Here is a 12,372-nt window from a genome sequence, read left to right as displayed (position 1 = left end):
TTATTTAGAAGGGAAAATAAGCCCTGAATACAGCCCACTATGATAATAGGTATAAAAACCCAAAAACCAAACCTATTGCCATCAAGTCAATTCCGACTCATAGCGACTCTATAGGACAGAATAAAACTGCCCCGTAAGATTTCCAGGGCTGTAATCTTTACACACACAGGCAGACTGCCACATTTTCATCCCACAGAACGGCAGGTAGTATCGAATCCCCAACCTTTTGGTTAGCAGCAGAATGCTTAACCACTGTACCACCAGGGCTCCTCTGATAATAGACACAGGAAATGCTAATATAGGAGTTCAGATCAAGGCTCCTCCACAGGGGTGTTCAGGTTGTCCATTCCCTCCTAGGGCAGGGAGAAAGGAATGGGCTGGAATCCAGCCTGTCCTCTGCTGGCCAAGCTGAGTGCCCTCCCACTGCACCATGGCAGAAGCATCCACCTAGAGGAAGCATCCTTACGCCGGCAGCCGTCTTGGTTCAGCTCGGGAGAGAATGCTCCTTTCGTTTCCCTTCATCTAATATGTTTTGTATGCCTTGCACGTGCTGAAAGCCTTAGGTAGATCATCTTGCTAAATTATATCTTCAAAACAACCCATGGAATAGATGTTGTTTGCTATTCCAGTTTTATATAGATGCGGGAGAAAAGGGAGAACATATGGGGGGAAATGAACGAAATATCTACTCTGTGCTTAGGCATTGCATATCAACCCTGTGTATTGATTTCCTAGGGCCCCTGCAACAGAATATCACAAACTGGGTGGCTTAGAAGAACAGAAATTGATTGTCTCACAATTCTGGAGGCTAGGAGGGCAAAAGCAAAGTGTAGATCATGTTGATTCCTTCAGAGGGCTTGGAGGGAAAAGCTGTTCCATACCTCTCTCCTAGCTTTTCGTGGTTCCTGGCAATCCTTAACCAAACCAAACCAAACCAAACCCATTGCTGTGGCATCGATTCCGACTCATGGCTTGCAAATGCATCTTCACATGGCCCTCTGTCTCTGTGTATCTTATCTTTTATAAGGACGCCAGTCATATAAGATTAGGACCCACCCTATTCCAGTATGACCTCATGTTAACCTAACTGATAACATCTTCAAAGACCCTATTTCCAAATAGGATCACACTCACAGGTACAGGAGTTAGGACTTCAGCCTATCTTTTGGGGGACACCATTCAATCCATAATACCCTACAAGGGAGATTTTATTTTATTTGTTTTTAATAGATGAGGAATCAGAAACTCGGGTTAAATAACTTATTGAGTTCACTTAAGTAGTAAATGGAGCCCTGGTGGCACAGTGGTTAAGCGTTCTGCTGCCAACCAAAAGGTCGGCAGTTCGAACCCACCATCTGCTCCTTGGAAACCCTATGGGGCGGTTCTACTCTGTCCTATAGAGTCGCTATGAGTCGGAATCGACTCGACGGCAATGGTTTTTTTTGTTTGTTTTGTTAAGTAGTAAATAGCAAGCCCAAGACTCAGACCTAAGCCTGTCTTTCTCTGAGTCCGGGGCGCTCTTGCCCTGATATGTGTGTCAGTGTCAAAATGGGAGAAGATGAAGGGAGACTTCTTTGAGGAGGGATCTTTTGAATCAGGCTTGTGTACTGTACTCTGGTAAACAGCACATTACTATGCATGATTTCATCAGTTTTCTGAAAGGATAAGATTATATGCAGTAGTCTCAGAAATTATGCCATCTAAAACTGACCCTCTAACTGATAAAACATGTTAGCATAATTGTGAATATTAATGCTTACCCGGTAGGAAATTACTGAAAAGCTGGAAAGTTCCATTGGTTTATTGCTTCTGTATTTCCGAAGTCATGACAGCCTCTTGTCTTTGAAAATACTAATGGTATCTTGCAAGGTGGATCAGGTTCATTCTTCCTTATGACACATGTGGCGGGTCAGACACATCCTGCGCTTGGCAAGGTCATACTAAAGCTTTGATCGATGAAAGTGAAAAGCTGGCCCTTGGCCCTGAGACCTCTGCTCTTCCTGCCCCAGCCATTCTGCATCCATGTCCAGTGGAGTCATTGTCGTCCCTTAGGAGAAGAGTGTGCATGTGCCATGCTGACCTTCGCAGCCAGTATGGGACTAAGACAGTGTGATGGGTCTGCTGTGTGACCTTGGATGAGTCATTTCTCCTCACTTATACACACAGAGAGACCGCAGAGAAATAATTTCCGGCTGCAAAATAGGAAAAATGCTAAAACCTTCCCCAAATGACCCTCCCACAGAAAATCCCAAAAAACCCACACCCATTGCCATCGAGTTGATTCTGACTCATAGCAACCGTATAGGACAGAGGAGAACTGCCCCGTTGGTTTCCAAGGCTGAAATCTTTAGGAAACAGACTGCCACATCTTTCTCCCACAGAGTGGCTGCTAGGTTTAAACTGCCAGTCTTTCAGTTAGCGGCTGCACGCTTTAATCACTGTGCCACCAGTGCTTCTTACTTCCCCAAAGTAGAGTTTTTAAAAATCCTATACATTGATGACTTTCTTGGAAAATGGCGGCCATGTCTACGTCTTAGGATGTTTCTTCTTCAGGTAAGTTTGACAAAAATATGTCCTCCTTTGAGGTATGAACCACGATATTTTTATAGAAAGGTTTTATATTGGTTATCATACACCAAGGGAACTGCTCCCTTAGGGGGTGTTTGTCAGCATCATCTCGCTCTGTCGCCTTACCTTAAGATTTATCCGACCATTAAGAATCATTGACACAAGGGAGCACTGTTACTGGTGTGAGGAGCCCTGGTGGCGCAGTGGTTAAGTGCTCAGCTGCTAACTGAAAGGTCAGCAGTTCAAACTCACCAGCCACTCCACAGGAGAAAGATGTGGCAGTCTGTTTCCATAAATATTACAGCGTTAGAAACCCTATGGGGCACTTCTGCTCTGTCCTATAGGGTTGCTATGAGTTGGAATTAACTCCATGGCAATGGATTTAACAAGTTATCGGTGTGTGCCACATGAGTTGGGGCCAAAAAGAGACAACTCTTTATTACTGAGTATTCAGATACCTAGAAATAATCTTTTATATATACTTAGTCAAAGATACAGAGACATAAATAAAATTTATCTAACTCTGTAGCTTTAATTTCAAGACATAAAAGACTTACCTCTGTTATAGATCTTTCTCCCTTCAACATAGGTGAGTTTTTTTAAAGGATTCTATACAAGTACTGATTTCACTGATCTACTTAGTATTTATTAGATTGCCTACTTAAATTGAGTAATCCCATATCCACTGGGGTGGAGCTGTGAAGATGCAAGAGGGGAAAAAAATGATACTTAATTCTTTGCTCTGGAATTAACAATCTGGCTGTATATATCTGAACGATGGAGGTTAAGTCATTTGAATTCAGTGGCATGTGATAAAGTTTTATTCACAAGGTCCTAAGAAGGTCAGGGACAGTGTTTCACTTGAATTCTAGAGACAATCAGCAAAGAATTAAGTGGATGACATGGAACTTACTCCTAAAACTTGAAGCCCCAGTACCCATATAAAAAAATAATATTAAGGTCTGCTTAAGCAGAAACTGTGAAGTAAACCAAAATCAAGGAATGGAGAACTACAGGTAGAGAAACTGGGAGGCAGCTTTACTTTCAGTGATTTTAAGAGCAAACATATACCAAAGCTCCCATGGAAAGAAGAGATCCATCCACCTAGGGGGAAAAGCTATTTCTTCATCCCTCCTTTTCTTTATTGCTGACAAGCTGTGCATCTTCTTTTTGTTCCCATTCATGGCTTTGGATAATTTAGCTAATGACTAAACAGCCAGGGAGCCCTGGTGGCACAGTGGTTAAGCATTCAGCTGCTAACCAAAAGGTCGGCAGTTCGAATCCACCAGCCGCTCTTTGGAAACCCTATGAGGCAGTTCTACTCTGTCCTGTAGGGTCACTATGAGTTGGAATGGACTCAACGGCAATGGTTTTTTTTCCCAACAGAGTCCCTGATCTTACCCTTCTGTAATTACACAAAGGACCCCTGAATTAGTTCAGTGATAACACTTGTTGGAACTAAAGCCCAGGGCCAAAGTGGGCAGTTGCATTTTTTTTGCTCTCCTATCGTTTTTTCTCTCCCAATCCCTAGCCAAATCTGCCTTTCAGTTGCCTGGCAACCGCTCTCCCATGATAGCTGATGTCAGCTCCTTTTCACTTAAGCTTAGCCCGGGAAACTTCTCCAGGAGGACCTTTGAGCTTGTATAGCGCTGGAGGAGGCTCCAGCTGGTATCACCAGGTCACTTGTAAAACTGTAGACTAATGGGCTGAGGTGCGCTAAGTGTAAATGTGGAAGTCACAAGGGATACGTTTTTGGAACAATGTGGCCTTGGGGACTTTGTGTCTAACTTGTAGGAGCCTAGCGAAAGAACCTCTGCAATAGTCTGTCTGCTTCTAAAGTTCTCTTTGCACTTTAAAGGAAAAGAAGTGTCCAGAATTACCCTAACTCTTGAATATTAGAATTTAGCCCAATACTTTAGATGGCCCTTTTGAAAGAAAGGCCAACATTTTAGCTAAGAACATAAACAACAGTTAGGAGGAAAGAGAATATTTTATCATTGGCAAGAATGTTGTAGTGGAAATAGGTTAAAACTTTTTCGTATGTAATCCAGGAGAGGGCAGAAAGGAGTTTTAGTTCATTTCTTGCTGTTCATGATGATCCCTTTGGAAATCCTGGTGGCATAGTGGTTAAGAGCTACAGCTGCTAACCAAAAGGTTGGCAGTTCGAATCCACCAGGCGCTCCTTGGAAACTCTATGGGGGAAGTTCTACTCTGTCCTATAGGGTCGCTATGAGTCAGAATCAACTCGACAACAACGGGTTTTTGATTTATGATGATCCAAGGCAACATTCGCTGGCCTGCTTGTCTGCAGACTATCCCCAACCTGTTAATGTGGCTGTATAGACATGTCGAACTAGTATGTTCAGGTCAGTTTATCTTGTCTAGACCAGAAGGACAGATAGAATTTTGAATTATTTAAGCCTAAAAGGGAACTACGATGTGGTGCTCTAATAATAATTCTACCTCTAATCTAATCTGAAGGAGGCCTGGTGGCAAAATAGTTAAATGCTCGGCTGCTAACCAAAAGGCTGGCAGCTTGAACCCACCCAGCGGCTCCACAGGAAAGACCTGGTGATCTGCTCCGGTAGAGATTACAGTCTAGGAAACCCTACGGAGCAGTTCTGCTCTGTCACACTGGGGTCACTGTGAGTCAGAATCAACTCCATGGCAGCTAACAACAGCAATCTAATCTGATCGATTAATCCTGACACAGCATTTGATGATTTCTCACTTGTATATTTATGGCATTCAACTGCAAGAATGAGAGAATATTTGAAATAATGAAGAGGAAATTATTTTATTATCAAATTTATCTCTTTCAAAGTAACTGCACCATTAGATGAGTCTATAATAAAGATTTTCACAACCTACTCTGGATCTAAGAAGTCTCATCTTATTCTTGCGTGGCTACAGCCCAAACGGGATAGTAGTATTTTTTACATTATTAAGATGAGGTTAATATTGAAACCTTATGACAATTGAGAAGTAGATGCTGGGTTTGGTGTTTAAGATACATTTCAGTTGTGGTTGCTAAGTTCTGCTTTTAAAAAAGCACTAAATTTAAAAAGAAAGAATGAATTTTTTATGCTGAATTTGTAGTGAGGGTTTTTTTGCTTGTGTGGAATGTAGTGTCTTAGGCTGGGTTCCTCAGAAGCACCTCAGAGATGGAGTTAGCATGCAGGATATGTATCAAGGAGCACCTTTGGGATCAACACCTGTGGAAGCAAGGCGAACAGAACAGGACTGGGCAGGAGGAGAAGTCAAGTTTCCCTGCAGACCCAAAGTGAGCTTCAGCTTACCCAGGGAGAGGGAGCTCGGGTTTAGAATGGACCTCCAGGGTATCTTGAGCCAGGATACTCCCCTACTGATCAGCTACTGGATATGCACCAAACCAAACCCGCTGCCATTGAGTCGATTCCAACTCACAGTGACCCTACAGGACATGGTAGAACTGCCCCATAAGGTTTCCAAGGAACAGCTGGTGGATTCAAGCTGCCAACCTTTTAGTTAGCAGCTGTAGCTCTTAGCTACTGCAGCATGAGGGCTCCATTGGATGAGCACACTTCTACCCCCATCTACTCCCCCAAAAAAGACAAGAAGCCCACAGACGCACACAGGCCATGACCTTGGTTGAGATGGCTTTTGCAGCCGAGACAATCTCTGAGGGTTTGGGCCGTCTGCTGACATCACTTTCAGCAGTGGGGACTTGCCATGACTTGACAGGGAACCAGGGTGGTGAATCAACGTGTCCACACGTGTAGGTTGAGAAACAGCCCAAGAGATCAGGTGAACTGGTTTCTCTTTCTGATGAGTTGTTGACCCTATAACCTTAGATGACTTACTGATTGATTTCTGAAAGAGATTGATAACTTCCTACATTCCTATCTGTATGGGATGATATGGTATTTGATAAAGGACTTTCTTATGCTTTGTATGGTTAGGGAAATACGATTATGAAGAATGACAAAGAGCATTTTTTAGAAGTGAATGCTAATCTTGACATATATGATGATAAAAACACATATACATGGTTTAATTAATTATCTGCATTACGACTGCTCTATGAACAGCGAACTATATTGATTAAAAGTAACTGCAGTGACTATGGAATAGTAGTTCACGGTAGTTGGGATCTTTGGCAAAGAGTTGTTAAATAAATCACATGTAGTGATGCTGGTAACTTGTCAGACAGTGAAGCTCAAATAGGCGTATAATAAAAAGACAGGAGGTAGGGAGGGTAAGTTTCTATGTTGTTCTTGGAACAGTCATTTAAGTCCAGCCTTTATTTAAAGCACTTCATATTAAGATAGATAACAGGTAGATAGATAGATAGATACATACATACATAGATAGATAGATATAGATAGATAGAAATAGGTAGAGACAGATAGATGCTAGATAGATAGATAGACAGCTGTCATCGAGTCAACTCCAACTTATGACAGTTTAAGCACAACAGAATGAAATGTTGTCCGGTCCTGTGTCATCCTCATTATCACTGGCACGTTTGAGTCCATCATTGTGTCAGTCCATCTCATGGAGGGTCTCTCTTGCCCTCTTCTTCACCAAACATGATGTCCTCTTCTAGCAATTGATCTCTCTTGATGATGTGTCCAAAGCAAGTGAGTCAGACAGCGTTCTGCTGTGATCCGTAACGTGTTCATTGGCTAATTTTCGGAGGCAGATTGCCAGGTCCGTCTTCCTACTCTGTGTTATTCTGGAAGACTCACTGAAACTTGTCCACTGTGGGTGACCCTGCTGGTATTTGAAATACCAGTGGCATAGCTTCCAGCCTCACAGCAACACGCAGGCCTCTACAGTAAAACAAACTGACAGACAGGTGGTGGACTTCATATTTAAGCCATATTAAATCCATCCATTTGTTCACTTTATAATTCAGGCATAGCTTCAATTATGTGCCTTCTGCGTGCACACCCAATGCCGGCTCAATAGATATTTGAGATATGGTTCTCATCCTCAAAGAGCTTACAATTTCATCAGAAAATCACATCTGTTAAAATTACCACCAATCTCATCAGAAAAGTACAAGATCTGGGAGGATATCAAATGCATGATGCAGGATATGAGTTTTCCATTTTCTAATTTTCTCTTAAAAGCTCCAGGGTCATCATCGGCAATAAATATTGTCAGTTTTCTTAAAGAAAGGCTCATTGTGTTCATTTTTTCAGAAAACGCCTCTCCGATAGCCAAGTCTGAATGATGGTAGTTTATCAGTCATTCTCTAAACTAAAAATGATGATCTGTGAACAAAGCAGCTAGTTCAGCTCACATCTCAAAGAAAGAAAAAGAAAACAATCATACAAGTGCTTTTCCTGAAGACTGCTCCTGTATTTTGTTATGCAGCAGAAGTGCTTTATAGTTAACTGCCTTTTTGTCACACTGAATATTAGAAAGATGTTCATGCAAGGGTTGGAAGTTAGTAAAATGAGCCATGTTTTTTCTGCTTCATCAATGAGTTAATTGAAATTGGCTTTTTTTTTAATGCTAGTGCATGGTGGAGCCCTGGTGGCACAGTGGTTAAGAGCTACAGCTGCTAACCAAAAGGATGGCAGTTCGAATCCACTAGCCCCTCCTTGCAAACCCTATAGGGCAATTCTACTCTGTCCTATAGAGTCGCTATGAGTTGCAATAGACTTGATGGCAATGGGGTTTTTTTTTTGGTTGAGTTCATGGTGGTGAAGAACCCAGTGCTCTCTAGAACAGTTTAACTCGTGCTAAAGGACCAGCAGTTTTACCATCCATTGCTTTTGTATCATCAGTGCAGATGTCAACACAGTGAACATGTCAGAGCCTTGGTATTATTATGAAAAGAGTTGTGACCTCACGGCCCCCTCCCTGTAAGTGTCCCGGAGACCCTCAGCGGTTTGCAGCCCAGACTTTGAGAACTGCTGATGAAGAGGAAGGTTTAAGCAGGGAGAGCCAGGAGGGAGGAAGACTGCTTGGGCAAGAGACCAAAAGAACCTGGCCACATGTGTTGACACCAGAGATGGAGAACGGGGAAGGAAGTGAGAGAAGTTGCAGAGGTTATAATGATGAGATTCGGCAGTAGAAGGGCAAGGAAGAGTTGAAACTCAGTGAGGTGTTCAGCCAGGTGACGGAGTGGATGGCAGTGTCATCACTCAGGTGATGACTATGGAAGGAGGAGGCCAGGTTTATGATTGAAAGTGATACTGTTTTTCACTGTGTGAGAAACATCTATCATAGTCCTCCACTTCTGGAGTCTAGCATGGAGGAGGAACATCCAAGTCTGTAGCCAGGTCTCTGCAGCAGCCTGAGAGCTGGTGTTGTATTGACAACCAGGATGAATGAATAGTGGTTCTCGAATGCTCAGAACGTTCTATGTTGATGCATAAGGCTTTTGTGTGCATGCTTCCTATAATAGTGTTTTCTCTTTCTCTTTCCAGGGATGGTACAAAAACTGGACCAAAAACTTCCAGTGGCCAATGAGTACCTGTTGCTTTCTGGAGGTGTCCGGGAAGGCGTGGTGGACCTGGACTTGGATGAGCTGAATGTCTATGCTCGGGGGACCGATTATGATATGGACTTTACTCTTCTGGTGCCAGCCCTTAAGCTGCATGACCGGAATCAGCCTGTGACACTCGATATGCGCCACTCAGCCTTGTGCCACTCTTGGCTGAGCCTCCGGCTCTTTGATGAAGGGACGATCAGTAAGTGGAAAGACTGCTGCACCGTCGTCGACCACATCAATGGTGCTACCAACTACTTCTTCTCCCCGACCAAAGTGGCCGACTGGTTCTATGAGTCCATCAGCATCGTCCTGTCAGAGATACAGAAGAAGCCCCAGCGAGGGATGCCAAAGGTGGAAAAGGTAGAAAAAAACGGGACAATCATCTCCATTATTCTGGGTGTAGGCAGCAGTCGTATGCTGTACGACATTGTCCCTGTGGTCTCCTTCAAAGGTTGGCCTGCAGTCGCCCAGAGCTGGCTCATGGAAAATCACTTTTGGGATGGGAAGATCACCGAGGAAGAAGTCATCAGTGGGTTTTACTTGGTACCTGCTTGCTCCTACAAGGGTACGAAGGACAATGAGTGGCGGCTGTCCTTTGCCAGGAGCGAGGTGCAGTTGAAGAAGTGTATCTCTAGCAGCCTCATGCAGGCCTACCAGGCCTGCAAAGCCATCATCATAAAACTCCTGTCCCGGCCCAAGGCTATTAGTCCGTATCACCTGCGGAGCATGATGCTCTGGGCCTGCGACAGACTTCCTGCCAACTACCTGGCTCAAGAAGACTATGCAGCCCACTTTTTGCTGGGCCTCATCGATGACCTGCAACACTGTCTCGTCAACAAGATGTGCCCCAATTATTTCATCCCTCAGTGCAACATGCTGGAGCACCTGTCAGAGGAGACGGTCATGCTCCACGCCCGGAAGCTTTCCTCCGTCCGCTCAGACCCGGCAGAGCACTTGCGTACCGCCATCGAGCATGTCAAGGCAGCCAACCGGCTGACGTTGGAGCTACAGCGCAGAGGCAGCACCACCAGCATCCCCTCCCCGCAGTCGGACGGAGGCGACCCCAACCAGCCGGACGACCGCTTGGCCAAAAAACTGCAGCAGCTAGTGACTGAGAACCCTGGGAAGTCCATCTCTGTCTTTATTAACCCTGATGATGTCACAAGGCCCCATTTTAGAATTGATGATAAATTTTTCTGAGCATTTTGCGGACTCTTTTTTTTCTCCCCCTCCCCTTTCCTGGTTCTAAAACTCTCCTAACGTGTAGCGTGTTTTGTGATGCTGTCTTTCCGTTTTTTACATATCCAACCTAGATTGGATCTGTTAAGAACACCTCTTACGTTTCCTGATGGTGCAGGCTCTGAAACAGTATATTACTATTTCATATTCGGCCGCTTATTTTTGTTGTTGTTGTTACTGTTTACTTTTTGTAGTCATTTTCGTCTAGTTTTTTTTTTTTTTTTTTAAGGAGAACTTGAGCCATAGAAGAAAATGCCCATGAATCCTTGCGTATTTTTCTGTTTTATACTTTGTGCAAATTTGCTAACGGGGTGAGGGAAACAAATCTCTTTGTGACATTTAAATATTTTATTCTTTGTTTTGTTTTCATTTCGTTTTCCCTTTCTTCTTCTTCTTTTTTTTTTTTTAATGAGCTTTCATCAGTATAGGTATTTGAGAGAATTGTCTGAACCTGGGAATTACCTGGCAGGCTAGCTGGATTTCTGTCTTTTGACCAGTGGCCAGGCTTGCTTCCCCTTTTTTCACCAAACGTTGTAGAGTTTGAGTGTGATAATGCTACAAATTGTGTTTTGGAGCAACTTCACAGAATGTAATTGTCCTCGCATCAGAACCTTGGATGGTTTTGGAGGGTGTGTTTGACAGCTTTCCAACCAGAATTAAGGTTTTCCAAATGTTAGTTTTTAGCGTGTGTAATTATTTGAAGCCTTATTTAAATCCTATTGAAGAACGTACCATTATAATTGTTATTTGCACTAATGAAATCTTTGCCATTGTCAGAGTTCCGCTGTGTATGTTTCAGTATGAATTAAAATCCACTGTTGAAATGCTATCATTTTTTTTTTCCATTTTACCAATTTTACTCAATCAAAAGAATGATTTTCTGCATTGGTTTTAGTTCTCCTTCAATTGTGGGGTCCCATGTTGCCCTCTGATTTTCCGTTTCTTTGTCTTACTGAGAGAAGTTTTTAAAGCTTTATACCTGCTGATTGACTTTACCGAAAGCTGGGGAAAATACCTACGTGATAAAATGGGTGTCTTTGTATTTATTTCTCTCTTACCTTTACAGAGGTAAGCTTTTTTGTAAAGTCTCCTTCTCTTTACTGAGGAGTTCAAGGACAACTGGCAGGAAGAATTATAATCCCCAAACTGAAGATGCCACACTTGTTAGAAAGCAGGCTTTGCCATAGCGTGGGAACCAGGAAGTCGCTGGGTGGCAGCCTTGGTGGAGAGGTGTCCTGTCTTCATGAATGAAATTGCTTGCCAGGTTTAGGTGCCACAAGGCATGGGCTTCCTGTTTTGATGTGGACTCATGGCAAACTGGTATTCGAGAGGTCAGGGGACCTACCAGTCTCTCAGTGAATGCCCGTGGTGTCTATGGTTGGAAAGGCCAAGCAACATTTTGGTTTTGATCTTGAATCTCAAGACTTATAAATTGGATTTTGGCTGATTGAAATCAGGCATATGCTGTCTTGGGTTTTTGCATGGGAATTAATGTAATGCTTATAAATGAAAATGAATTCATTCAACCATCTTAAGTCAAACACAAAAATAATAATAATAAAAAAAGAAACATACCAGTCTTGGAATTTTGTTATTGTTGTTGCTAGTTTGTAATCTGGAAATTGTCTTCTTATGAGCAATGCTAACGATCATTTTCAGTAAGTACAGCCTAAACCAAACCAAACCAAACCAAACCTGTTGCCGTCGAGTCGATTCTGACTCCTAACGACCCTGTAGGACAGAGGAGAACTGCCCCATAGGGTTTCCAAAGATCATCTAGTGGATTCGATCTGCCGGCCTTTTCATTAGCAGCCAAGCTCTTAACCTCTGTGCCACCAGGGCTCCAAATACAGCTATTGTCTTGCAGGCTAGATGGCCATGTATAGTGAACTTCCAACATTCATTCTTTCCTTTCCCCATATTTTCCTACTAGTGTGTATCTATCCTCCAAATAGCCCATGTCCTTCTCTGGAAATGATTCATCCCCAGCTTGACTGCATTCTGATTGGTGTAAGCCAGTCACCATAAACCATTTCCCTGGCCACAGTCGTTACTTAGGGATTGGGCATGTGATG

The 12,372-nt window shown here is 43.2% G+C and overlaps 1 protein-coding gene across 4 annotated transcripts in view; it reads left to right on the top strand.

The window, feature by feature from the left end:
• The window catches only part of MB21D2 (Mab-21 domain containing 2), a 149,655-nt gene extending 138,331 nt beyond the window's left edge, over positions 1 to 11,324 (top strand). For 3 of the 4 annotated variants that reach the window (XM_023728707.1, XM_023728709.1, XM_023728710.1), the window contains one exon: positions 8,994 to 10,704. In XM_023728707.1, coding sequence (XP_023584475.1) covers positions 8,994 to 10,258 — 1,265 coding nt within the window. In that variant the 3' untranslated portion in view covers positions 10,259 to 10,704. Of the gene's footprint in view, positions 1 to 8,993 lie in introns of all 4 variants that reach the window. The other variant, XM_004373567.3, reaches the window with a different exon arrangement.
• Positions 11,325 to 12,372: the final 1,048 nt, after the last annotated feature.

The sequence above is a fragment of the Trichechus manatus genome, unplaced genomic scaffold, assembly GCF_000243295.1.
Source record: "Trichechus manatus latirostris isolate Lorelei unplaced genomic scaffold, TriManLat1.0 scaffold00026, whole genome shotgun sequence".
Lineage (NCBI taxonomy): Eukaryota > Metazoa > Chordata > Mammalia > Sirenia > Trichechidae > Trichechus > Trichechus manatus.
The sequence above is the reverse complement of the archived record's forward strand: the minus strand, read 5'-3'. Positions and strand labels throughout refer to the sequence as shown.